Here is a 26,606-nt window from a genome sequence, read left to right on the forward strand (position 1 = left end):
CAGATAATGTCAGTGTGGGCTACATTGTATTTTTACAAAAACTTACTCAAGTTGTCAGCCCTTATGGTGTCTATTGGACATTATCACTATTATGCGAATTACCTTTTACCTCGGCCTGTACAGATCAAAGAAATACTTTGAAGTATTGGATACAAAGCGGACTGTGGGTATGATCTATTTTCAGTCTGATATACCATGCGAAATGCCTGGGGCAAGCAGGCTGGTCATATAGGTAAATATATACATAATGTATAGTATTGGCAACGATGCGAACAAATGCATCCGTTTAACTACTTTAAGGAAATAGTTTGACTAGACTTCAGTCTGACAACAGCGTCACAGGTCTAGACTACAATACATGACGGCCCAAGCTTACAGGTCAAGAATCATTATCGAGAGATTTTGAAAAGATGAATCTTTTTCAAGACTTTTTGGATGTTTTGTATAAAGGCCACTAGGCTCGTCTATTGGTACGGGCTCCCGAATGCCTCACAACACATGCGCACCTTTTCAAATGCAGATCCTTAGAATAGCTCCTCAACCTTTTGGTCATCATCATATACATTCCTGTCGATAGGGGGATGCGGCTTTTCTTCGCCCTCTTCATCCCGCATCAAAACCTGAACTAGCCTATCGCAGGCTTCCCGAACAGCGTCGTCATCAACATGGAGGTGACATTCTCGGATTATAGGATATACTTTGATGGCCCTCATCTTATCCCGTCCCTCACGCGTCGTGGTGAGCAGCAGCAGGGTCTCAAGGTGTGTCACAATGATACTAGTGTCGCTGTCTCTTTGTTTGTCGGGCGGCAGCAGCTGGAGATCTGGCAGCATATCCATAGATTCTTCGTCATCATATTCCTCAGGGCCCATGATAGGCAACAAGATATAGGGAAGAATATCAGCCTCGTCTTCAGACAGGAGTTTGGGATGGAAAGGCAGGTCAAATGCGACGTTTTTGATAGTTGACGCGACTCCCTTTCTCCGGATCCCACTCGCGTGTTCCGTGAAAACGGTTAGTTTCGTCACTGGCACAACATCATCGTACTCTTGCTTTGTAGTGAAATAGGCCCGCCCTTCCTCATATTTTGAGAGATCAGCAAACAAATAGGACAGATAGTCGAAATTGGCGTTTTTGTTAAGGGTGCCCTCGGCCCCTTTGACGAAACAGTCCATCAGCTGATCGATCGCATTAGCAGAACTTGATACCCCCTCAGGAACCTTCCGTTTCAGCGCGAGCAATTTTTTCATCTTTTCTGATTTCGCGAGGTTGGCGAACAACATGGCGACATCATCCGCATTCGGCTCCTTGACATTCTGTAGAACTGGGTGTTAGGCTGCTATGCAGATATTGATATCAATTAGACAACTCACCGTCAATTTAACTAAGAGGGTTTCGACGAAAGCATCGTCTTCCGCAAGAGCCGCTAAGACTTCATCATCGGCCGAAAGGTTGATAAGTATTGTTATCGCATTTTTGGCGATAGGCTTTCGGGGTCGGAAGAAGATCAGCGAATGCCTTGGTCAATGTTTGTCGACACAAATGAAGGACCCGAGTACTGACTGTGTAGTCGCGGACCAAAAGCTTCAAGTCACGGACTGGTAGAAGCTGGTGGCGTTTGAAAAGTTCTGGTTGTGAGACCGAAAAGCCAACTAGATTTTCGCATGCTGAAAAGACCAGAAGTTAGAATGACGCTGATGTATGCCTCGGAAGATGGCGAGATATGTATATAGCAGAAACCTGCGGTCTAAGAAGCAGAAGTCTATGCAATCTGTAGCTTACCAATCTGTCTGATCGGGGTGTTTCCATGGTGGAGGAATTCAACAAGCTGGTCGATGCGAATATATCAGTCTCCAAACTGAGGACCCCGGGCTTCCTTTCAGTCAAAGGCATGGTTCTACCTACCTCTTCTAGCTCTGTCGGCATGTTAAAGGGTTCTTAACTTCAATTTGAGTGAAGAGGTAAAGAGGCGACAATTTGCACACGCTGATATTAATGTAATATGTGCTTTCTCTTCCTTTTCTTCGTCTTCTTTTCCCCGCCGGCTGGTGGGGGTCAACTATTTCAGACTTCGGTACCGCCCACTCGATTGGGTAGCCATCCAGCCATAAGGTAGTAGGTTCTTCCTGTTCAATCTGGCTTGATTTACTACATTCATGTGAAGTTTCTATGTATATAAGTATCAAACAGACTACTGGATTTCGGTAAAACAAACGCGCGGTGTTAGACACTGCTTCGTGATTGAGGAGAGGACCTTCTACTACTGGGCTGGGCGGTGACCCATCTCTTCCGAGTTGCGTGCCCCGCGATGTATACAAAGTTATATGGTTGTCACAGAGACAGAAGTCACCCCTATTGTCACCATTTGATCAATTAAGGACTGAGAGCACTAGGGTTATAAATATGTGTTATCGAATTTAGCATGATTGTGCGCATGCTGACTTACAAGAAGACGCACAATGTACTATTGACGCTCCAGGGAGCTGCAACAGCATCAAGGCAGGGAGGAGTTGCAAGGGTGAGTCAATACAACATGGAAGGTAGCAATCCTAAACAGAGTCCTTACTCACCGCACTCGCTTTGTCCACTTTCTCATTGATATCGGCCTCTTCGCCTTTCTTCTCCTTCTCGTCTTCCTCGCCTTCATTCCCGTGTGGCCTCAACGACTTCTTCAGGCCAGAACAATCACCTCCAAGGAGTGAAGCCGGACTGCGGCTGCTGTGCTATTTGCCATTCATTGAATTGCCAGCCACCGCGCCTAATCAATCTCGGGCTATCGTTTCACGAGATATTCGCCAATTAGACAAGTTTCCCGCCAGCCTGTTAAACCACGCGTAGGCAGAGGGCAGCAAGTCTGCCATTGAAACCCACTTCATCGTACGCAATGGGTCTTCTTTGTCCGTCCTATTTATGGGGCGGTGATCTATTTCTTTCCTCCAAAGTAACGCGGAGCAGGAAGGCGGCAATCCGGCAGAGTTGATCCTTGCAGACGCGAGTTGAGGCCACTTCAGCGAGAGAAAGGAGGTCAAGTTAAGCCGCTAGGTCCCAGACATTGTCACGAACCCGTTAATCCAGTAGTCTGCCTTGTCCGGTACGATGAAAGGGAAGTCATTCCCAAGTTTTTCATCTCGGTTCCTTGCCACATCAACACCAGGTACCCTTTTTACTGGCCTGAATAGTGGGCCTTTGCCCTGAATGCGGGGGATATCTAGGACAATAGCATCATGCTCAGGACTCTCATGCGATAAATACCTACCTGCCTAATAATATAAATGCCAAATGCCGTGCAAGTATCTTTCCAGCCTGTCCATGCTATTTCCGATGGTGCAGTATCTGTTGGTGGTAATCCAGACTCTGCTGCTGGGGACCGAACGCAGTTCCCTGATGCTTTTCCGGGTAGCTTCTTGACGAAGCTCCTCCCGGTTTAGACCAGCAGCATTAACAGAGACATTTCTCATCACCGCCTCCTAGTAATGAAGCGAGTAAAGCCTCGGAATGGTGTTGTATATTGCTATGATGGTGGCATGGCATATCGGGAAGATGCGATGGCCACTGGTCTGATTAACTCGTGGTGAAACGGCTTGATGGGCTTTACGAAGCATTTAACATCCAATGCCACGGATGAGACCACAACCCAGTAAACATTGCTTGACAGCTGTAAATACGTTCCAAGGATATAGAACAAAGAACTGGGCCCGGGTCATTGATCTCCAGTCAAGATTGAGGTGGCAATAAGGCTTGTGAAGCAGCATACATGCACGTTTTCAATAATTGTTTGGTATTCAGTATCCTTGGCCAGACCACCATCCAGGCTGCACTGTTTGGATGCTGTCGATTGGTGCTAAGAGCCCTCTTAAACAAAAAACTGAGCCAGAGCGTTAGGGCCTCCAGCCAGTGATGACAATTATTGAATTGTCGGGTAGTCACTCGGATACGAATAGATATCATAAGTAGAGTTGGACCTTGGCGCAAAAACGATCTTCTTCCTCACTGGCATTGCGCAATACTCTCCTGATTCATGGATGCAGAATGACATCTGCGGGCACAGAGCCACGGATGCCGAACCGGCCAGTCCACTCTTCAACATAGTTGGGGTTTACCTATATTCGGAATTAGACTACAGGACATTCAAACTTAAATTTCCCGGCAATATACAAGTCTCATAGATGTGGTACTCACGACCGAGTTCAATATCACTACCGCCAGGACAAGCAGTCAACCGACCTGCCAACAGAGGAAGGTCCTACCCCTCACATACGTTGTAGGACTAGATGGAATAGGCTCAGTACATTCGGCGGCCCGAGCCGAGCATGGCTAAAACCAAAAGCATCAGACAGACAAGGTTCGGGGGCCCCTCTCCGTTCTCACGCGTAAGCGGCTTCTCGTTCAATTTGAAGACCTCCTCACCATCTTGTATCTCTCTTCCTCGTACCCTGGTATTCTGATCCATAAATCGGTGCCCATCCCACTGTACAAACGGAGCATCCACTAAAGTCAAAGACACTTTTCCATTTCCGTCGAACTCCATTCCTATGCATATTCCTATGCATGAGAATCATGGCTCCTAAATCTTACCAACATGACGGCAAACCCATTGATCTTGACGAGATCCATGATTACCTGATCAGCCTGGCCTTCCGTGCTGGGGATATCATCAACAGCGCTCTACCTACCGATGATAATACTGGATCAAAGATGAATTGTAAGACTACTATATATGCCCCACCAGCTTGACGTACACGCAATGTAGCTATGCGGTTTGGTCGTGCAGATGAACGAAGCTCCGCTAAACCCGTCCTTTTAGCTGCTGATATCGTCACTCGATATGATAAAGCCGTTGAAACTATGATATCCTCTGCCTTAATGGAAAAATATCCATCATACCAGTAGGTCTATACGGATTTCTTTATCATCCCCCCTTCCCCCAACAACCATGCTTCACGGTCCATTCCTCACCTACCTGCGCTTTAAAGTGCGGTCCACTGCACTCACTCTCACTGACACCATCTTACTTTCAACTCGATGTTATTCTTGACTTACATGACCGACAGGTTTCATGGAGAGGAGACCTATGACCCAGCCCATCCCCTAACCGATGCACCCACATTTGTAGTTGATCCTATCGATGGTACGGTCAATTTTGTGCATGGATTCCCCTGCTCCTGTATTTCGCTTGGGTTCGCTGTTCGCCGTGTACCCATTGTAGGTGTCGTCTTCAACCCTTTAACTCGCAGTCTTTATTCTGCAATACAAGGCCGTGGGTCATACTTGAACCGCACCACCAAGCTTCCCTTAAAGGGCGATGATATAGGGCCCTTGAAAGGCCTGGAAAATTCACTCGTCGGTATTGAGTGGGGCTCGGAGAGGACAGGTGCCAATTGGGAAACAAAGGTGCGAACTTTCGAGAAACTCGGCCGAGCAAAGGAAGATGGCGGTGCAATGGTCCGTTCGATGCGCAGCATGGGTTCTGCGGCGCTGAACCTCTGTGCTGTCGCAGCTGGAACTTTAGACATATACTGGGAAGGGGGTTGCTGGGCCTGGGATGTTTGTGCAGGCTGGGTAATACTGACCGAAGCAGGTGGTGTCATGATAGATGGAAACCCAGGAACGTGGGAAGCAACTCTCGATGGAAGAAAATACCTTGCCGTTAGAGCATGCTCCGATGAGAACAGCAGGTTGGAGCTCATTAAGGAGTTTTGGGGGCAGATTCAGGGAAGTTTTGAATACTGATACCTGCACTTAGAGGATCAAATGCTTCGGTCTACCGTGAGTCAGCTATGTCTCAGATCAGTATCATCGTTTACGGTGTGCAAATATACTGTGCTGTGAATGAGTAAAATTACAATACTATATACTATATGACGTACATATGCATCTCTGAATGCGCAAGTATTTGAGTCCTCAGCTGAATATATATATGGACGCAGCCAGCACTTTCCTCCTTAGCCCCAGTTCTGATAGGAGACCTATCATACGAATCGAAAAGCAATCAACACATATTGGCGTACATGTTGAGCAATCCTTGGCAAGCCTCAAGATCCCAACGGAAGCATGAACCCATGGAACGCGAGAAATTCAAAGGTAACCAGTATCGGCTATTAGGTTCCTTTACTTTGACCCCGGATTGTATGTGGGTTAGGGTCTAGACCTGAAATGAGTGTTCAGCGCGGTGCGCTGAATCCCTTTCAGTATGTATGACATTGGCAACAAACTTCATGTATCCAATTGTGGTTCTTGTAAAGTGGCTCGAGGTTCATCACCATTCTTCGAGCTTTCAGTTTCGATTGTCGATGCATTCAACGGGTCAGCGCACTGTCCATTTGCATCATTGTAGCGAGCTATTGATGGAGGTCCGAAATGGGTATTGACGAGGTGTTCCACAACAGGCCAGCCATAGGCATTGGTGAACATTCGCCGTACAATGATGTTGTTGTGAGCGTCAGGCTCAAGGCGGACAAGGACTTTGCGCCATGACAAATCACGGTGATAAGCTCTAGCGATTTTTTCTTCAAGCCTAAGGCCACTCTCAGTTTCGTTGACGGGAAGTGACTTCTCCCGGGAATCAACTCTTGGAGCAGGTTGTGCATTCGATGGTTTTTGTTGTAAAGATCCCAATGTCAATGCTCGCCGCTTAGGCGCCATCGGGGGCGGTATATCTTCGGGGTTGTAGATGCGATCATGGAATATTGTTCTCGGCCTCTTAGCGGGATCGAGTATAAAGTCTATGGAAGGAAGGGGCGGCATAAGAAGATCACTAGCTGATTCGAAGAACGTAGTTTGGGGAGGGGTATGAGGCCCGTAATCATGGAAGTCGCCAGCAGCAGAGGGTCCCTGAGCGCAAGAACTGCCAACGGTTGGGCTCTCCATAACACCAAGTGTGTCAACGGTTTGGCTGCGCTTGTATATCCTCGTTTGTTTATTTCCCGACTGTGTTCTGGCTGTCTCCTTCGGTCGCAAAATTGAAAACATCTTGGACAATGGGCCCATTGACGTAGATCGAGACAAGGCCTGTCTGGGAGTAGTATTTACACTGTTTCCAGGTGAAGCAGGATACCGATGCTGTTCGAATGAGGGGGGGTTAGTTGTACAGCTTGTAACACCAGCCGCGATTGTAACATCTTGGTCCGCAGAGGCATCGTCTGTTGTTGACCGAGCCCCGTTGCCATAGCTGCTCTGCTCATTGGTGATTGTCAGTTCTACCTCGCTGGTCAGATGGGTCCGTGAAGAATTTGAATTAGCTCCTGTCAATTCTGCCCAGCCCCATTCGGCCATGGTGCCCACAATGCCATTTTCCCTCCTAGCCTTTTCAACCCGGTCAAGCCCTTTCCAGTCAAGAAAGAGCAAACAAGAGGTCCGCAGAGGTACTATTCCATCATTTACAACATTGGAATAAATTGTGCGGCGTTGAAATTTTGTAAGAACCTCATGGGCGGGACCACAAGGAAGCACCCTCAGCAAAGGCTTGGAACGAGCGTCTGAAACTCCTTGGGAGTTTACAGAATGCCCCCTTCCTCCTATCAAAGTCTCCCAACCACCCCTCACCCTTGGTGCTGTCCAGCTTAGCCCTAAATCCTGGCCTGTCCGACCAACGAGTCCCAAATCTAAGGCAAAACGAACATACACCGGATTCTCATTACTTAGACCAAGAAATGGGGTTGCCAGGGCTATGAAATTCACCGGTCTAATTTTGTCGAAGAAGTCAGGGAAGTGCTTTTGAATATAGGCGATCGCGTACGTTTGAACGAGACCGCCAAGTGAATGACCGACAAAGCTGATGCTGGTGACCTGATAACCACCATTCCGAGAGAGCGACGGTTCTCCGTACATATCGCGAGACTCGTCATGTTGTGAAGGCTCTCCAGTGGCTCGCTTCCACGGTGTAAACGGCGCTGGATTCTTTCCTACACCTTTCTGGGAACCGAAAGGCTGCTCCGGACATGCGATTCGCAGAACATATTTTGCGAGACGTTTGCCAAGGTACTGTATACCACGCTCTGTGCGGGTTGCATTTCCGGGAAAGCCCCTTACTATTACCTGCTCATCGTCGTTCTCGCTGTCTTCACAATCTGGCCTACTATAGGCTTAAGTTAGCAATTCATCCTGTGAGTCATTCAATTCTCTTTTTTGAAAAGATAATAATCAAAGTGCGGAAGGGGAGGAGAATTCGGAAGTAAAGAGTCCGTAAGAACGAGGAAAAGAACATTTTGTTGTAAGCCATGTGTGGAAAATTTCGCGCAAGGCAACCGATAACTGAAATAAATAGGTCGCTGCAGCATCCGCATGTGGCGCACCAACGCTCCGCTTACCTTTCCATTGCTGGGTATGCTTCGGCATTTTGCTGATCTCCGTGTCCCTGACCTTTAGCTTTCGCCTTACTTTTAGCCATCCTCACGGCGGCATCAATGCTCTCTTTCAGGTAAAGCATGTCTGCCCCCAGATTGCTGTGTAGTCCATGGGTCAACACAACAAGGTGAATTCTTTTCATGTGGTTGTCTTTAGTCGGCTGGCTTTGGTTATCACCATTTGTTGCTGAAGCCTGCTCATCATGAGAGTCCACTGGTGGAAGATGCGGTGTGTTCCAGAGACTAGCAGTGTCGTCCAATAGTAAAGTTATAGAACGAGAGTAGACGCCCTTGGTAGCAAGCACCTGCTTGCCCCTTGTATCAACTGACCAGTGCTCATGCAACTGAGCAGCCTTCGGTAGCCCGGCACCAAAGGATGCACCCGTAGCTAGTGATTCTACCGAATTCTCATCACGACCAACTAGCAGCTCGAAATTGACGGTTGCGGTGCTCGAGAATACGACTTGAGATATGATTTCAATGACCCAGGTCGTACTTTTCTCAGATTTGTAGTGGATTTCTCCTCCATCGTGGCAAGTATTCTGGGGTACAATTAAGGCCGCATTCCAACTGCCCCCGGCTTTGAGATACGGTTCGTATTGTGGAATACACTCTGATTCTTGTTGGTCGACGCCAATATTCGGGTTGTACGTGGACGGATAACATGACGCATAAAGAGTGTACGGGCCATGTAGATATGCAGCTCGTAGGGGCAGCGCAGATGTATTCTTAACCTTGACGTGTAGCTTAGCCGGAGGAGGGCGGATGTTGTCTGCCGCAGGTGTGTACGTCAACGTGTATCTGTTTCGGCGGGTTTTAATAAGTAACAGGTTTTGCATGTAGCGTAGCTTCTATGATGAGGGAGGAGCTAAGGGATGAAGGTCACAAACCTGATTATCTCGCCGACACGAACACTGCCGGCCTGATGAATCAGTAACATTTCAGGAGCTCGGCTAGCAACTGTCGCGTCTGCACGCCACCCTTGAAGCGTATGATACTTCAGTCGGTTTTCACTGGCGGCCAAGCGAAGCCCTTGATCTGGTGTTTGCGATGCGGAATATGTTCGTGGAGATATGAACATGGGAGACAAGTACATATATTACCATCGTAGACGATGACTGACCGGTTCTCTGAACGTCAGATAAGGGTATATGGCAGGTGGCCGACTATGTCCAGGTAAATAGATAGAATATGTGTTTCATTAAAGCTATCAATGAAAGGCCTGCAGATCGGTGTAAAAGAAGATGCTGCCCGGTCACCCGATACGTCCATTATGCCATGGCTAAAAGTGTAGTATCCCCTGACTGGACGGGAGGACTGTCAAATAAAGTGCTAGGATTACTACTTACACTATACTTACACTAACTAACTAATAAGTTCCTTTCGTTTCCGTCCGCACTAGCATGACCGCCTTTCTTCTCCTATTCTGCTCGCCAAATACGTACTAGTGGTAGCAGATATTCTGCCTGGTATTTCTACTTTTATTCCCTTGTTCAAATTACTTCTATGGTTAACCTACAGAAATAAGAGAGACGTCCCCCATCGGATAGCTCGGACAAGTAGCGCTTCTGAGAGGTATAATAATTAGATTAGCTGTAGAAAGCTACGAAGAGGTATGGATAAGTAGTCTCCACTGGACCCTGGTCCAGTCAGTGCATTCATATCACGCTAGAACCCTCCAAAACTGAATTGCGGTAACTAGTTACAAGCAATAACCACTAGTCACTCAGTGCAGTTATAACTAACTAACTAACGGGTCGGGTGGCCAGACCTTCAAAGCTTAACTACTTCAAACGTACAATGTAACTGAGCCAGGGGCTATGGCAGTGGCCACCACAGGCATGACCTCTGCAACTGAATTATCCTTTCATGGTAACTATCTCAATCGTCATTACATCCGGGCGAGGCCTTCTGGTGCTGCAAAATCATAAGTAAGGCCCTGGAAGTTTTACGTATTTCCACCCAACCACCATCTTCAACCGCTATGATCTTTCCATCGATGCAGATCCGCCTCCATCTCTCGTCTGCTTCACGAAATTCAATCCGGAATCCTTCAATCTCACCATAAGAGACACTTTCATCCTCCACGTGCTGCCCCGCCTGGTATGCAGAAGCCATAACTTGCATAACCTTTGATGACGACATTGGCTCAAAATGAACCATCCACAGCCGACCGTCCAAAGGCCTTGAGCAAGGAGAAATCATGAAATTTCTCTCGAGACTCGAGACAAGACTAGCCAACACATACATATGCTCGGTGCACGCCAGTAGTTCTTCGCGCGTGCTCCTACTTTGGTCGTCCGACTTGAAAAGTGTAACCTTGCCGCTAAACTTGTGGGGTTCGGCACTGTCAGAAGGGTAGAGCAATTCTTTTGCGGCTAGCTTGAACCTATCGGCTCCAAACTTGCGATACTGAACAGTATCGCTATCGGCAACCAATGCCGCATGAAGACCCCAACTCGCAACAACGCCACCGTAAACCTTGGGGTTTCCTTGAAAGCTCGCCGAATTGCGTGTAATGGGAACTCTTTCACGACCTTCGTCAATAATATATCTCGCTCCCGGTGAAAGTTCGGCGACAAATGTAGGTACACTAGTCGGTGTCCCTTGTAATAATGCTACCCAACCAGCCGTTGGGTACCTCAACAATCCTATTGAATTCGCCATAGCATTTCCTGTTCCAGTTGGGATGAGAGCAATGGTTGGAGGCACGAGAAGACCCTCCAGGGTACTGTGGAAAGCATCAATTATGTCGGTTAGGCCTCCATCACCTGAGAGGAGAATAATTGTCTGCGGAAGTCTTTGCTTGGCACGCGGAATGAACTTTTCGTAGCATAATTCTGTGATAGTTTGAGTCGACTTCGTCTCATGGAGCTCATAATCTGCTACTCCGATGTATGACAGCAACGGCCGTAGGATGTTGCTACAGAAGCTCGCACCTGTTCCTGTTCCAGATGTCGTAGAAACAATGATATCTATCTTAGCCCCTTCAGGACCAGAGGAACGTAGATAAGGCGGCAACTCCGTAAACAGGTGCTTTTGCAATTGTGGAGGTAAAGTAGCTAGCTGAATGCTTTCGAGTAACGTGTGTTTGCTCTCATGGTCGCATGTGTCGTCGTCATCCCGGAAGAATAGCAGGCGATACAATATATCCCCATCCTTTTTTAGGGGCACTATGGAGATAATGCTATTACAGGCGATTATTAATTCATTTTGATCGTGTTGGGATATGCACCGGATGTTATCTTTGTGTGCACCACAGTCATTAGAGCACTCAACGTCGACAGTATATACAACAGAAGATGCCATGTGGGGCGAACGTTTTGAAGGTCGCCTATCCGGAAAAATTTGGAATGGGCTCAAGGACACATGAAAAGAAGCAGAAAAGAAGCAATAAGCAGTAGACTAACGGCCTAAGAAGGTCAGGACCACGCCGGAATATATAGGAATGTCCATGGATGTCAGCTTCCTAAGCGGGACTATCTATCTAGACCCAAGTAGCTCTAAGAGCGGGGCACACTAACACTATCATGTCATCAATCCGGTCACCAAGTCACTAACTCGACCAACTAAGACCCCATGATTGTTTCGCCATTTTCGCTGGTAAGCTCTAGATTGTTCTACATGGAAGGGATTGCTCGGAAATATGTGTCGCACCGCAACATCCTGTGTAGATGAGCATAATACCAGAGGACCTGCTCAAGAGAATGTACACGGGAAAGGAGAGACCATACAGCCACAAATTCTGTATGGCAGGAACTCAAACCCGTGTATGAAACCATCATATATGAAATTCTCGTCAAGAGTGTGATCCGTGCTTATCACTAAGGTTCACTGCGATAAATGTCTTGGGAAGCTTTACTCTGGAAGATGATAGTGACTGATCAGTATGAAAGTATCAATTTCATGTATAGCGTTTGAGGGCGTAACTTACGTGTCGAATCTCGCCTTCAAGGTCTCGATAACCTCTTTCCAGTCCTGATGGGCAGTCAAGCTCCTCCTTGGTGCACATCCAATGGCATGCCGGGAATCGAGTTGCACGTCCAGTGGATCAAAAGCATGACAACCAGGGCTTATTGATATCCGAATCGAGTAGGAATTTGTTGAAGATTCACAGTCCTTGGCCTCATAGAGCTCGAAGCAGATCTGAGATAAGTAGTCCAGCTCGGGAATGGCAGTCCTGGCTATCTTGGTCTGTATCCCCCCTTCTAAGATGCAGTTTAGGAGAGTATAAATGTGTGACTCCTTCGTGAAGTAGAAGAAAGACTTTGCGTCCGGCGAAGCCTGGACCTCTTCCAAATCCCTCACTATTCCTTGAAGGAGTGGCAAGGATGTCAAAAGGCCAATCTCCAATTTCTCCGTGTCCGTTATCCCATATTCCTGCGGTGTCACATAATCAAAGAGTACCTTGGCCAGTTTATATAGCTCCCTCAGTTTCGAAAGTCTCCCATCAATCTTAGCCTTCGTTGAGCTGGAGCCTGGATATAACTTGAAATAGTGGTCGTAACTGTCATCAAGTGCTCTGAAGTGTGGCATTAGTTCGAATGCATGCATGCGCTTCTTCCATCCGAACCGATGGGCAAAAAGAGAGCCTTCTGTTTGTTCTTCATTTTTATCATTGTCACTCTCATTGTTAGGACTGACAGAATCATCTCGTCTGGTATTCTTCAAGGTATAATGATGCTTTTCGTCTTCACTATCGTCGCTATCAGGTGGCATAAAGACCCATTCTAAGAATTGTCGGTTATGAAGGGCATCGAACTTCATGCTGTCGTAAAGCTCAGAAAGTTTACTGGGATCAACCTTCTCCGTATCGCAAAATTCGGCAAAAAGCTTCTCCCATCGTTCTTTGAAAAGCATGGGATCTTCACCTGTACACCATCTTCCTTGAATGGAAGACAAAGAAGGCTTTTCGCATCCTGTGTTAGGCTGGAAGGATGGGCAGCCGTCATTTATTTCATCTGTCCCAGTAGGCTGAGACGACGATTCGTCAAATCTGCGGAAATTGTGTCTCATAACATCCCGATGAAACTTCATCAGTTCAACCACAGTAGCTAGCACGACTGATGGTTCCGGGATATTGTCCTTTGGCCACGTAAACTGCGAGGGCGCGGATCCTTCCCTTAAAAGGAGCTTTAGCTTCTTCTTCACCTTATCCATGAGATCCTTCGCAGCATTCGAGTCGTCCAGAAGATCTTTTCGGACTTGTATGAAATTTTCGGGAAGCTCCTTCTGATCGAGAAAGGAGCAAGCCCATATTTGGGCTATATTACCCATTAGATTGAGACCAGAAAGAACATTGTCTTGACTTACCACTCGTGCTTACTCTTCGTTCAGAGCTTGTATATATGCGGACATTATTCAATGCTTCCTTGTTCATGAGCTTCAGATCATCACGCATGTTAAGCCCTAAATCCTGCGATTGATAGCGTGCTGCATGCGTTGGTTCCCCACCCCACTTAATCACGAGTTGGAGTTTGTCTAGAATCAGGTCGTTTTCTGCGGCAGAGAATCTCGAAAAGGTTGCACCGGATATCGAGTCACTCCGCGTTTGAGGTCGACTGAGTCGATCATTTTCTGCGGCATGCTGGTCTTGCATAGATACAAGTAATTCATGCTGCGGTGGCTCAGAAGGGGATGTCGGGAGGACCGACGAAGTCTGCCCGCGTAGCTCTTCTGGCTTCCGCTTGCGAAACATTGGTTTGATTTGGACCTTAGTCCCTGGCCAGCCACCTTTCTTCTCAAGTGACGTTCGGAGTAGCTTTAACTTGTCCATATCTTCAAGATTCTGGTCCATGGCAACCTTGACCGCATCCGAAACGCTTGCCAATGCAGCCTCACCCTTTATCACTACCTCTTCTTGATGGCCTTTGAGCAAGTCAATGAAAGGCTGGCTGTGAAACGTAAATTTAAACTTCTGCTTGGGTGTGCGATCTGCGTGTCTAATGACTGCTACCATTCCCTTGAGTTTCCATGAGTGTTTCGAAGCTGGCGGCGGCGGCGGCGGCAGGCCCTCGGTAGGCAGATCCACTGGTAATATTGACGACTTAGAGTTCTGCGAAGTATAGATCTTGGGGTGCGCGAGTTTGTCGAGCCCACTAGGGTCTACATGGCCGTTTCCATTGTCGACCTTCTCCGCGGATGATGAAGTTATTGGTCGCGAAACAATGGAATCAGACGAGCCTGTGTCAGAACTTCTTAAGCCCGCTTGGCTCCCATGAAGCTTCGATGCACTTGGGGATTTCAAAAGGGTCTTTAGGGTGTGTCTGTGAGACATAGAATGTCTCCAAGAATGTCCAGAATCAGCAGGAATAGCATCGACGGGCTCAATAAGTCCTTCGAGTTTGCGCCTTTCATTCAGGAAAGTGTCTCTCAGAATAGCAGCGCATCTGTCGTAATAGTCATTGTTGTCTTTGACAAAGCTCCAGCCGTTAACGTCAATCACATAACTTTTCTCCCCCACGCGAAGCATGTCGAACCCGCATATTCTCTGGCCAAATCCATTTGATATTTTAGAAGCAATAGCTGCTTCATCCTTGCTCAGTTTTGTTATATACCTGAGCTCCTTTCCATGGGTATTGCGGCGAACGAGTCCGTCAACCACAGGAGACTTCCTCGTCTCTGCATGGCAGAAATCTGGACCGACTGTATAGGCTTTGACGTCCTCTGAATTATCGACCCTCAGGAACTGTTCATAGATGTAGCTTGTATCCGTTTCTGTGACTGATCTGGGGACGGTAAGGTCGGGGTCGTATTCGGAGCTTTTGTTCCCAACCTTTCGAAATAGCCTTCTACCACCGCCACTATATTGCTGGTCATTAGGGAAATATATATGAATATTGTGGTCTTCCCCGTTTACTGGCTTCTCAACGAAAGGTTTTCTGAAAACCTTGCCGTCAACAATAAGAGAATCGCCATCGTCAGATATCCTCACGTTCATTGTTCTCGAGGCTCCTCCACCAGTGCCGTCACTGGGACCCTCGAGTTTCACTCCTGTCAGATTATATACATGCTCGGCGAGTTCTGGGGATTCCAGGGTAGGCCCTCCGTCTCGGTTAACCTCCAGTCTCTTGGGGGTCGGGACGCTCATCTGATCTAGTATCTTCAAGCAGAGACGCCGGTCCCATAATACCTTCTGCATGGGAAGATCATTGACACAAAATGGCTTTCGAAGTCTTGCATATGCGATAGCTTTGTCCAGCGGAAACCCATCAGAAAAGAATGCTATCAGGTATTCGCAGATAGGCCAATTCTCTACAGCTTCGTCGAGGATCACCTTGTCACCAAAGACAATTACTTCAAATCCACCTTTGGACTGAAGACGCGTCAATATGTTTTGGCTAGGCTTGCTGCGAGCTTTCACGTCCAATGCACAGACACCAATTCTTCCAAGGTGCGGTGTTCCGGAGACTTCAGCTTCACTGATGGAGCTTGCAGCCGTGCTCCCACTGAGCCTTCTGGGCGCTCGACTAGATGAGCGGACTGAAGGGTTAGGGCCTTGTCCAACGTTCCAGTTACTTGAAGAACTTTCGAATTGGTACGGCTGGGATCCTTGGACCTGCACGCCATTGGTGTTTCCTTTCGAAGAATTCGGGGCGGTTGGTTCAGAGAGGAAGCTGAAGGAGCCTTTGTCTATGCGATCGGAGCCTACACTCGGCGACGATGCTCGGGAGTCTGGCTTCGCTTCCATACTGGGGACTGTGGTGCCAACGTCACTAGAAAGAGAGACAATGGGCTCGCTGATATCCATTGAACATAAGGCTTAGAAATTTGGCACGAAGATGTCGGATAAAATGAGCTTGGTCACGGGTTGGCACTGGTCAGGTTCTGGGTAGGAGCTTGCCGAACGTGGAGTCAACAGATAACGAAAAGTCAGTGAATGACGTATTTTCGTCTCAGAAGATGTGTCTTGGTGTACAGTTTGTTAGTTGATCCTTTGCCTCGAAAGGGAAAAATGATATTAAATATAATAAGTGAGAAAAGAGAAAAGAAAAGAAAAGAGAAATAGATCGGGATTGTTTCTATCCTCGCTTTCTTTCAATTAAATCTGGCCCGTTGGCGACCGCTGTGAAAGTGGCGCAATTAAACCCTGTGGTTATCCAGCAGGAGCGATTGTGCATTGTGGGTACTCACGTATTGACCTTCCCGTTGTGCCGGGTCCAGCTTAAGGCAAATCGCAGGTTGGCCTTCTGGTCAATACTACTGAACTCATTGTGGATTGCGGGCTGCGTTGAGTACTATAGAAATGTAATCAGATTTGTTAACTGAAAGAAAATCTAGTTTTTGAAGGTCTACAGAGCATTTTTCGCAGATATATTCTTCTGCTTGGTACTCCATACAGTGTATAATTATACTTACAGAGTACATACAGTGCGACTTTGAGTATTAAGCTAATGCATGCAGTGCGGAGTCTAGCAATTTAGTTCCACAACTCGGATCACCAACAATCTATTAATGTCACCCCTGGTTGAACCCCAGCCTACACACAGTACACAGGCTTATAGGCAATGGCTAATTCGTTTTGTCTGTTGCCTTGCCTTTCTACCAAACCAAGCGCAAGAATATAATGAATCTGTTTGGAGGTTCTCACAATACAACCATATCGAATAAGTACTACTACCATACCATTGATTCCCTCACGAAGCAATAGTTACTACTTATAGTAGTAGCTTCAACTAACTTAAGTACCTACCTTGATTAAACTGCCAAATCACGTTCTGCAGCTTAACCACATTTTGGTCGATTTGTGGGTTTGTGGGTCAAGAGGGGTAGATGGAGTATATTCTACTTGTCTCTGAAAGGGGCAGACAATGAATACTTTGGTACTCTGTAAGTGTAGACGCCCTAGAGATTGCAGTACGTCGTAGAATCTTCTTGAGTCTACCGATCAGCGTGACCAACCTATAGAGGACTAGCATGACTTACAAAGTCGTCTGTTTTACAGTGGCGTTCCACGTACATCATTGGTTCATCGAAACGCTCTAAACTAATTGAGTGTTTCGAAAATCGAGAATATATAGGCCTTCCTTTCTAGATTTGCAAGAGATGATATTAGTAGATGATTCAAAATCAGGCGGTTAAGCAAAGCTATGCTTAGTGCTACCATAGTAATCAAAATGAATGTTTCAATTGCTGAGCCATTGCCTCCGCAGTACCATACCAATCAGCAGGGTATATGTCCATGCTATGGAATCGTAAGAAGTACAGCAAGTCATATACGACTGTCAAATCCAAATTGGTCATATGACTTGAAAGCTACGTACATGAAGACGTTCATGTTTGAACATAGTGTATATCCTCAAATAAAGAGCTTTACTTTATTACATTGTCTGTGGTAATTATCATTACGGTAGAACCAAGTGTTACAGATCATGTGACTGTGACTGGTTAGTGTAGTTTACTTTCAAAAGACACCAGAATCAGAGTAGCACAGAATCTCAATGTAAGATAATATGATTGAATTTCCTCAAAAATTTTTAAACAAATGTTTCCGCAAGAGTAGTCCATAATATTGTCATCCAGTAGTTACATTGGACGCAGTACCTATCGAGTACTAGTATAGTAAGTACTAGTGGTCGTACTTCGCACACTGTAATTTGAACCAATAGGAAGGGTTCCTGTAAGCCGGAGATACAATAATTCCGTCGCAGATATGCCTCCAGAAATATTTACTTTAGATACCATTAGCTTTCTGGCGCCTCGTTCACTCAATTACAGTTGAATAAACGAATAATGCCGTCTTTGAAAGATGATGGCTTTGATTTGCCTCTGGCAAAACGGCAAAAGAGAACAGTCGCAGAGGAAACTGAGAAATCCCCGCGAACGCCTGGATCTAAAATCTTTTCGCCCTTCCGGGTACGCAAAAAAAAAAAAAACCTTACTTTGACGAACGTTTCTATCTGGAGGCTTGCTAGCTGCCCAGATGTTATATAATGAAATATACTAATTTTAATGCAGACTTTAGGACTGGTATCAACCGAAGTTCCCTTCACCTCTGTCCGCCTAGGCAAAGCGACATTCCAAATCACCACATCTGTAGGGCGCTGCTTGCAGACCTACGATCTGAAGCGAGGTCTCAACTTGGTATTTATAAGTCGTCCTCAGACTCCAGATATCATCACTGCTACTTGTGCTTGGCAAGACAGGATCTTTGCAGCATGGGGAAATCTTCGCCCCGGCTCGGAAGGGGGTATATGGGTGTTCAAGAGAGGTAAAAAGATTGCGTCTTTAGAAGTGCCTGCTGGGTTTTCGGAGCCCATTGAACGGCTGCTTGTATTCGGCACATGGATTGTTGGCTGCAGCAGCAGGTGCATTCAAGTGTGGAAAAATGCCTCGTATCAACACTACACGACTCTCAGACCTCAACGTGTCAGTAACCTTTCAGATGAACCGGTATATACCGGTCAAATCTGCAACATGCCGACATACCTCAACAAAGTATTCGTTGGCAGATGTGACGGAAAGGTTGACATCTGGAATGTAAAGACCGGGAGGCTAGTATATTCAATGCCCCCAATGTCAGCACATGCAGGTGCAGTGACTGCTCTTCAACCAACACCCGCGTTATCCCTGATTGCCATTGCATACAAGAGTGGAGCACTATCTATCTGTAATGTTGAGACATGCCAACTGGCTATGACCTTGCGTGCAGGCTCTCCACAAATGGACTGTGTCACATCGCTCGCCTTTCGGCAAGATGGCCTAGGTGCGGGCGAACATGGACGAACTGCTGGCATGATGGTGACTGGTTCTGTTGAAAGTGGTGATGTTACTATATGGGACCTGAACAACGGTGGAAGGGCGATGGGCGTCCTCCGTCGGGCACATGCACTCGCTGGTGAGTCGGGTTCGGGAATAAGCCATTTACAGTTCTTGGACGGCCAGCCTGTCCTGGTCTCATCTGGGAAAGATAATTCTCTCAAGACATGGATTTTCGATGAAGTTCCATTCTCGCATATTCCCAGGCCTCTTCACATAAGAAGTGGGCATTCGGCTGCAATTACTGCCCTAGAGTTCTTGCCTTCAGGGTCTGATGGCTCTGAATTCAGTGGAAAGTGGTTGCTGAGCGCTAGTAAGGATTGCAGCCTCTGGGGTTTCAGTGTACGGAAGGATAGCCAGAACACCGAGATTTCTCAGGGAGCCGTTGAACACAAATCCAAAAGAAGGGGTGCACCCAGCACCTATACTGGTGTCACGCATGCTAACTTGGAGACCGACTTCCGGGCACCGGAAATTACCTGTATCGCCTGCTCCCTGAACCGCGATGGCGGGATGGGTACCACGACGTCCGGCCCCATCTGGGCGAATCCTAAAACAACAAGAGCAGAAGATTCGAGCAGGACGGGCTGGGAAAGTATAGTTACTGGCCATCGTGGAGATAAATATGCTCGAACATGGTTCTGGGGCAAAAAGAAAGCCGGGCGTTGGGCATTCGAAACCAGCGATGGAACCGAAGTCAAGGTAAGCAAATACCTCGGTATATCGAGAACTTTCTTTCTGATGTCTTTGTGATAGAGCGTGGCTCTTTCACGTTGCGGAACCTTCGCAATAATTGGGTCTGCGGGAGGTACCATTGACATGTTCAACATGCAATCTGGTCTATACAGACAGAGTTTCCCAGCCAAGTCTCCCAAGGGTGATCTTAAACAACGGCCTACTCCGTCGCCCATCTCTGAGAGCCATGATATCAAACACACCAAAGCAGTCACTGGCTTGATGATTGATGGACTGAATCGCACTGTTATTAGTTGTGGACTCGACGGTAAAGTCAAGGTAAGACCAACTCCCCTCTGTGCCTGATTTAAATTGTACTGAAATTGTCATTCCAAATCAGTTTTGGGACCTAGTGTCGGGTCACCTGGTTGATCAGCTTGATTGGTATCCTATGACTTCTATCATTGGACTTCGAAGCAACCACACAAACGAGCTTGTTGCATTTAGCTGTGACGACCTCTCAATTCGCGTTGTTGATGTTGAAACCAAGAAAGTCATTCGTGAATTTTGGGGATGCGTGGGCCAAATCAATGATCTCACATTTTCAACCGATGGACGCTGGATCATTGCAGCTTCCATGGACTCTACAATCCGCGTTTGGGATTTACCCACGGGCCATCTCATTGATGTATTCCGCGCCTCAAGCACATGCACCTCTTTGGCGATGTCCTCAACGGGCGAGTTCTTGGCTACTGCACATGCTGACGGGGTAGGGATCAGCCTTTGGTCCAACAAAAGTTTGTTTGTACCTATCTCAACGCGAAATGTGGATGAGCATGCCATGACAAATGTTCACATCCCCACTTCTTCCAACGACGGCTATCCTGGAGTTATCGAAGCAGCATTTTCAGATGGCTCTGATGAAGCGGAAGTGGACGGCCCGTTACCATCCATCGAACAGCTCAATGGGGATATGGTCACTCTTAGTGTTGTTCCTAAGAGCAAGTGGCAAACGTTGCTTCAGTTGAACTTAATCAAGGTGAGCCCTTTCCCGATCTTTGCTGTTACAGCTGCAGGTTTATCAAATATATAATGTGCCTCGCCTTGGTCTCGTGATTTGCTTCTGACCTCTGCCAGGAACGCAACAAACCTAAAGATCCACCGAAAGCCCCCCAGAAGGCTCCATTCTTTCTTCCAGCTGCCGGTGAACAAAAGCTCCCCGATAGTGACCCGAATACATCAAGTGAGGGCACGGTTGCTGAGCGCTCGCGAATCGCGAAACTCCACAATTCCAAGGATACGTCCGGAATTATGAGCACGCGTTTCACTGATCTTCTACATTCAGGTTATGTCTCGGGAAACTTCGATTCGTTTGTTGAGCACTTGAAAGGTATGCCTCCAGCAAAGGCAGATCTTGAGATTAGGTCACTGGATCCACAGGTACGAGACGGTTACTCTGAGCTATCCGCCTTTGTCTCCGCGTTATCTACTCGCCTGGGATCGAGAAGAGACTTTGAGCTCGTCAACACATGGATGGCAGTCTTTCTGAGAATACATGCCGATATTGTGGCAGAATGCTCTGGTACCAGTGTGGACGACGAAAACGCTTTGAAATCTGCCCTTACGGGATGGAGTCAGGCACTGCAGCGGGAGGCAGAGCGCTTGGCTGGATTGGTCGGTTACTGCAGAGGAGTAGTTGGGTTCTTGCGGTCTACACGCTGATGATATTTTCGTATCTTCTTTCTGGAAAGTTGGGCCACACGAGCTAACATGAATGGTCTTTATTATAGCACAATTCGATGTATAGTGATGTTTCGGTACATAGGGATGTAAATTCATTGCTCTGAAAGTAATTCGTACATGTTAGCTAGCGTCCTGGTAGATCGACTAGCTCGGGCATCCCCAGATCCATTAAGTTCTGTGGGTGACGATGCAGACTCATCTCGACCTGTGTGCGACTCGGCCATGTAGTCTGGGGAGTTTTCTTCATATGAGCTATTTCCCATGAGCTTAACCAGCCGATCTACAAGGTCACTGACGGAGCAATCAGTGCGAAATTCCTGAGTCATCTCGTGTACAGGCCTCATCAAAATGTGCAGGGGGGGCAAATTATCCAATATAGTCCTAGTTCGAAGTGTCAGATCGTCGGTAAACCCTGTAAATCCAAGGATTTGTCTGAGAATCCTCAATGAATATAGCACAGATTGCATCTGCGCCATTAGATGGACATCAGCCCAATCAAGGTTGTCACCGTTTCCCAACATTAACAGTCGCCTTAAATGCTCCGTATGATTGATAGCAGAACCGGTTTGCTCATAGTGAATTATATAGAATGCGAGGATTCTCCAATATGCTGGCGAAGCAGGTTCAAGCCGCGACTGAAGATGTACTGTGTCCAAAAGTGAACATAGTGAACTCATTTCCAGCAGAAGCCACTCCCTATTTCCCAGTGGTATGCGGTCTGTTGTAATTCTACTTCCTCGTCGGACATACTCGTCGACGAAAGCATAGCTTTCGTCAGCAGAGAAAGATATATTGAGAGCGGTATACGCCATGCTTCTATACAGCTTGCCCTGAGCCCATGCACATTGTCGCGCAGGGTCCTCATTCAGAAGGACGAGATACATGCATAACTGTCCTGAGGAGTCCTGAATTCTCCCACGCAATGAGAATAGCTCTGATATTCTTGGATCAAGGTGTTGGGGATAGCTTTCACATAGCATTTCCTGGGAAAGGCTTGGTCTGCTTTTGTATTCTTCCACAAAGTGACAATATCCCGGTATATGTTCGGAGGATTCGTCTTTATCCTTTGATTGCTGTATTATCTGCTTCAAACCAGTGTCCGGATGACTTTTCAACTCGTAAGCCAAAGGAAGCAAGCTTGTCAGACCTAGCCGGTTTGCGACTAGGTTTGGACACAGTCTCAAAGCTCGTATCAAGGTGTGCTTATGTCTAGAAATTTCGCACGTCCACTGCTCAATTGAATCCATTAGGACGACGGAACCATGTTTCCCAAGGTCATGAAGCAGTAGATCCGAGTCATTAGTGAGTATAGCACAGCCGGTGAGCCTAGCAACATGAGCGCAATATGTATCTGCTTCACCTGGGACCATCATGACAGCATCTCTCCAGGGAAAACCGCTTAAGGAAGCAGTATCCAGGTCCGCAACGTCTTTTACCACGCTGTTTATGTTCTTCTTGCACCATCGATTTTTGAGATCTTCAAAGACCGCAGGAACGATGAAGGGATTTTCGGGAATATTAGCATATCTTGCCGGTAGGCTCCTTCTCTGCAAAATGTTCTTCGGGCTTATTGTGCGAGACCTGGGTGAGCTACTAGACTTTTGAAAGCATTGCGGTGAATTGGTCCGGAGCGTCACAAGTTTTTTTCTTGACCTCTCCAGTCGAGCAAGGCGCGTTTCCCGTTTCTCATCAGGTAACGCCCCGTCAAAGTATATCTTATGTCTATCAAGAATTTAGTTTCAACACGGCCTATTATAGGAAACACAATGGACTATATACTGTACATTTTCACACCAAGCATGTTTAGTTGCAAGAGGTAGACCATCACCGCACAGCTTACTTCATCGCAGGTTGGCTGTGAGAAAGTATTCGACAGCGATAACAGGCGCGTGGAGACATGGTAAACAAGACTTGGTCCATCTATTACAACAGCCTCAACATGTTCTGTTTGTTTGTGCTGGACTTCCTGGGACTTTCCCAATATGACGGCCTCGGCAAACGGATACAAATGACGTGTGAGGAATGGAATCCCCATGGTGGACAGAATGGCTACTACACAAGCACGGACAGTGTGTAATGTCGCACTTCAACGAGGCTCGGATGTTAGGTTGGATGTGCGAGAAACACAAAAGATATTGACAGAGTTGGAATGCTGATTGATCCACAGTTATGCAACTTGTATTATCACATGGCCCACCATTATCCCTAGTCTTATTATGTGATACATACATAATAGTCATATAATTTATCGGATTTTAAGGACTAGAAATAATAACAACTAGATATAAATTAAAAAGGAAATTACGAAGAACAAGACCGTGAGAGAAGGCTGAAGGACTTGAAAATTTTAGACTTTTTCATGAAATTACAGAGATTGCTAGTGGCCTAGGCACTGTGAGACCTCAGTCATCCCATGCCTTATCACGGGACTGCTGCGCCAAGGTCACGTTACCTTTCAGACTTAAAGAACACAGTAATCTCTGGCAAGATAATCAAAATATAAGACTACTAGAAAATAAAACAGGAACTAACTGAGAAATAGAAAAAGAAATTAAAAAAAATGGGTAAAAAATAAATAGAAAAATAATTTAAAAAGATAGAACTTATATATTAAAATTAATTTATAGAAACATATAAAACAGCCTAATTTCTAAGAAGTAGTCAAGTAGATAATTTTTTATATTTATTAATTCTTATAGATACACAGGCTTTTATTAGATTTAATCAATTATCATAATTTTCAGACAATTAAAAAACTAATAAGTCTTACTAATTCCTTTATACTAAGACTGGTTTATAATTCTTCCTAGCAAGATTTTTCTTAGAAGGTTTATTAGATATATTTTCTTTATAAGTAATTCAGTCTTGCTCCAAAAGAAATAATAACAAAATATTAAATTAACAAATTTAAATAAAATTATATAAGACTAGAAAAATTGTTAGAGTGGAGCTGTATGATAGATTAACCCAGCTATCATGGTAAAGATCATCAGGATGACGTATTGTAGTGGTTGTAAGAGTTGTAAGATTATTAACAATGATTCTATATTATTCTAATACTTATAAGATACTAATCTCTTTATAGAAGATTATTAATTCCTCAAGAATTAGTTTAGTTCATGAATATAGATTATCTTTATTATTATTAGATAAATTTATAATATTTAATAATTAATTTCTTATCTAGTCAACAAGTCTTCTATTCTGATAAATAAATTTTATTATATTTTAATTCTTCTATTTTTAATTATCTGAGAAAGATACCACTATGTTAAAATAATAAAAAATTAAAGTTAATCAATAATTAAATCTTTATAGAATTATTATTGAATACTATTCTAATTACTAAAAAAAATAACTTGAAAATCATATTTATTAAAGAGTAAAATTAAACTTATTTATATTTTTTATTTTATATTAAACTTTAATCTTTAAAAATATTAGAAATAAATTATTAATCTAAAATATATATTCCAGGAAACTCCCAAGAAGTATTTATATAAAATGATTATTATTATTATTATTAATTATATAGATTTAATATATAAACAGAAATAGTATTATTTCATTAATAATAAGATTTTTAAATGAGAAATAATTTTTTAAAAATTAAAATCTTAATTTAAAGACTAGATTCTTATTTTAATTAAAAATATTATAATATTTTAATTAAATATTATAACTCAGCTTAAACAGATATATTAATAATTTAATCAAGATTTAAAAGAATTTTATATTTATTTAATATTTTAAAATAATATTTTTTTATTAAATTAAGAAGAAACAGGTTTTATTTTATTTTATTAAAATTTTTTTAAATTTAAATTATTATATTTAAAAATATATTCTACACTTACCTGAAGAATAAGAAAAAATAGTAATTATTATTATTTATTATTATAAATTATAAAATAATAGAAGAAAATATAAATAAAAAAATAAATATTTTATTAATTATAAATTATAGCAGCAGTCCTGAGATTATAATAATAAATCAATTAAAAATAATATTTTATATTATAAAAAAATTCTATTAAAAGAATAGTAATTAATCATATTTTTTTATATATAAAAATATCTAATATCTTTTAAATTATTATTATATTAAGAGCAGGAAGATTTAGTTTATTAAAATTTATTTATTTTTTTATAATTAAGAAAAAAAATAAAAAATTAAAATAATTTTTATATTTTTATTTATATTTAAAATGATCTTGAAACTTTTATAAATTTTAAGAATTATATTAAAGTAAATATTATTAATTATTATTTTATTAAAATATATTATTTTTAATATATTCTTATTATTATTCTTAAAATTAAAATTATTAATCAAGTCTTAATCTTTACTTATAATATATAAAAAATTTTTATTATTATTATTAATTTATAAGAAAGCACTTGTACTTTTAAATAATATTATATAAAATTTAATAATAATTTTTAACTTAAAAAAAATTTAATCTTATTATTAATAATTATTCTTCAGGATTTACATATTAACTTAATATTTTATAATTATTAATAATAATATATTATATTATTTATTTTATTTTTTTAATTATCCAGTTTACTAGAGCTACTCAGAATTAAGCTGGGATATATATTATTATTAAATTTTCTAAAAGTATTTAACTATTTAAAAGTAAATTTTATAATTTATTTATAAATTTTAAATAAATCTTATGTAAATTTAAAAAGTTTAAAATATATTTTTTATAAATTTTTTTATTAATTATTATTTTATAGTCCTGTGAACTATATTATTAATTTTAAAATTAATAAATTATTTTATATAATTTAATAAATTTTTTTAGGACTGAACTTAAGATCTTATATAAATATAGTAAAAAAAATTTAAGATTAAATTAAATTTAATTTTCTAAAAATTTTACTGGGATTCTTATTTTTTTTTATATTTAAGAAAAATAATAATTTATATTTTTATATAAATTATAAAGATTTTAATAAAATTTTATAAAAATTATTATTCTTATTTTTATTTTAGAGATTCTTGATAGAATCTCAGATAATAAATATTTTTTAAGATTAACATAAAAAATATCTATTATTAAATTTTAAAAAAAA

At 43.6% G+C, this 26,606-nt stretch overlaps 7 protein-coding genes across 7 annotated transcripts; 2 read left to right on the plus strand and 5 right to left on the minus strand.

The window, feature by feature from the left end:
- Window positions 1–405: 405 nt before the first annotated feature.
- BO83DRAFT_374331 (protein HGH1) lies at window positions 406–2,007 on the minus strand. Its single transcript, XM_025530170.1, has 5 exons — window positions 1,906–2,007; window positions 1,783–1,828; window positions 1,564–1,667; window positions 1,374–1,487; window positions 406–1,316 (listed from the first exon to the last, which is right to left on the minus strand). The coding sequence occupies exons 1-5, from the start codon at window positions 1,924–1,926 to the stop codon at window positions 525–527; spliced, it is 1,077 nt and encodes a 358-aa protein (XP_025393560.1). The 5' UTR covers window positions 1,927–2,007; the 3' UTR covers window positions 406–524.
- A 2,361-nt stretch (window positions 2,008–4,368) lies between these two features.
- BO83DRAFT_374333 (inositol monophosphatase family protein) lies at window positions 4,369–5,891 on the plus strand. Its single transcript, XM_025530171.1, has 3 exons — window positions 4,369–4,702; window positions 4,805–4,886; window positions 5,052–5,891. Exons 1-3 carry the CDS (start codon window positions 4,558–4,560, stop codon window positions 5,728–5,730), a joined length of 906 nt encoding a protein of 301 aa, XP_025393561.1. The 5' UTR covers window positions 4,369–4,557; the 3' UTR covers window positions 5,731–5,891.
- A 41-nt stretch (window positions 5,892–5,932) lies between these two features.
- On the minus strand, window positions 5,933–9,423 carry BO83DRAFT_443595 (lipase ROG1 family protein; the record flags this gene model as incomplete). Its single annotated transcript, XM_025536452.1, has 3 exons — window positions 5,933–8,071; window positions 8,307–9,143; window positions 9,233–9,423. 3 exons carry the CDS (start codon window positions 9,421–9,423, stop codon window positions 6,214–6,216), a joined length of 2,886 nt encoding a protein of 961 aa, XP_025393562.1. The 3' UTR covers window positions 5,933–6,213.
- Window positions 9,424–10,126: 703 nt separating this feature from the next.
- On the minus strand, window positions 10,127–11,896 carry BO83DRAFT_11481 (diacylglycerol/lipid kinase family protein). Its single transcript, XM_025525962.1, has one exon. The coding sequence runs from the start codon at window positions 11,649–11,651 to the stop codon at window positions 10,224–10,226; it is 1,428 nt and encodes a 475-aa protein (XP_025393563.1). The 5' UTR covers window positions 11,652–11,896; the 3' UTR covers window positions 10,127–10,223.
- Window positions 11,897–16,258, minus strand: BO83DRAFT_11480 (inositol polyphosphate kinase VIP1). The gene is made up of 3 exons (XM_025525961.1): window positions 13,656–16,258; window positions 12,277–13,606; window positions 11,897–12,205 (listed from the first exon to the last, which is right to left on the minus strand). Exons 1-3 carry the CDS (start codon window positions 16,090–16,092, stop codon window positions 12,142–12,144), a joined length of 3,831 nt encoding a protein of 1,276 aa, XP_025393564.1. The 5' UTR covers window positions 16,093–16,258; the 3' UTR covers window positions 11,897–12,141.
- A 1,803-nt stretch (window positions 16,259–18,061) lies between these two features.
- BO83DRAFT_404890 (rRNA-processing protein UTP21) lies at window positions 18,062–21,497 on the plus strand (the record flags this gene model as incomplete). Its single annotated transcript, XM_025533758.1, has 5 exons — window positions 18,062–18,197; window positions 18,300–19,802; window positions 19,857–20,114; window positions 20,176–20,814; window positions 20,913–21,497. The coding sequence occupies exons 1-5, from the start codon at window positions 18,075–18,077 to the stop codon at window positions 21,495–21,497; spliced, it is 3,108 nt and encodes a 1,035-aa protein (XP_025393565.1). The 5' UTR covers window positions 18,062–18,074.
- Window positions 21,498–21,572: 75 nt separating this feature from the next.
- Window positions 21,573–23,862, minus strand: BO83DRAFT_329049 (uncharacterized protein). Its single transcript, XM_025528181.1, has 2 exons — window positions 23,303–23,862; window positions 21,573–23,240 (listed from the first exon to the last, which is right to left on the minus strand). Exons 1-2 carry the CDS (start codon window positions 23,551–23,553, stop codon window positions 21,611–21,613), a joined length of 1,881 nt encoding a protein of 626 aa, XP_025393566.1. The 5' UTR covers window positions 23,554–23,862; the 3' UTR covers window positions 21,573–21,610.
- Between the last annotated feature and the right edge of the window lie 2,744 nt (window positions 23,863–26,606).

Source organism: Aspergillus eucalypticola, assembly GCF_003184535.1.
Source record: "Aspergillus eucalypticola CBS 122712 chromosome Unknown BO83scaffold_1, whole genome shotgun sequence".
NCBI classification, from domain to species: domain Eukaryota; kingdom Fungi; phylum Ascomycota; class Eurotiomycetes; order Eurotiales; family Aspergillaceae; genus Aspergillus; species Aspergillus eucalypticola.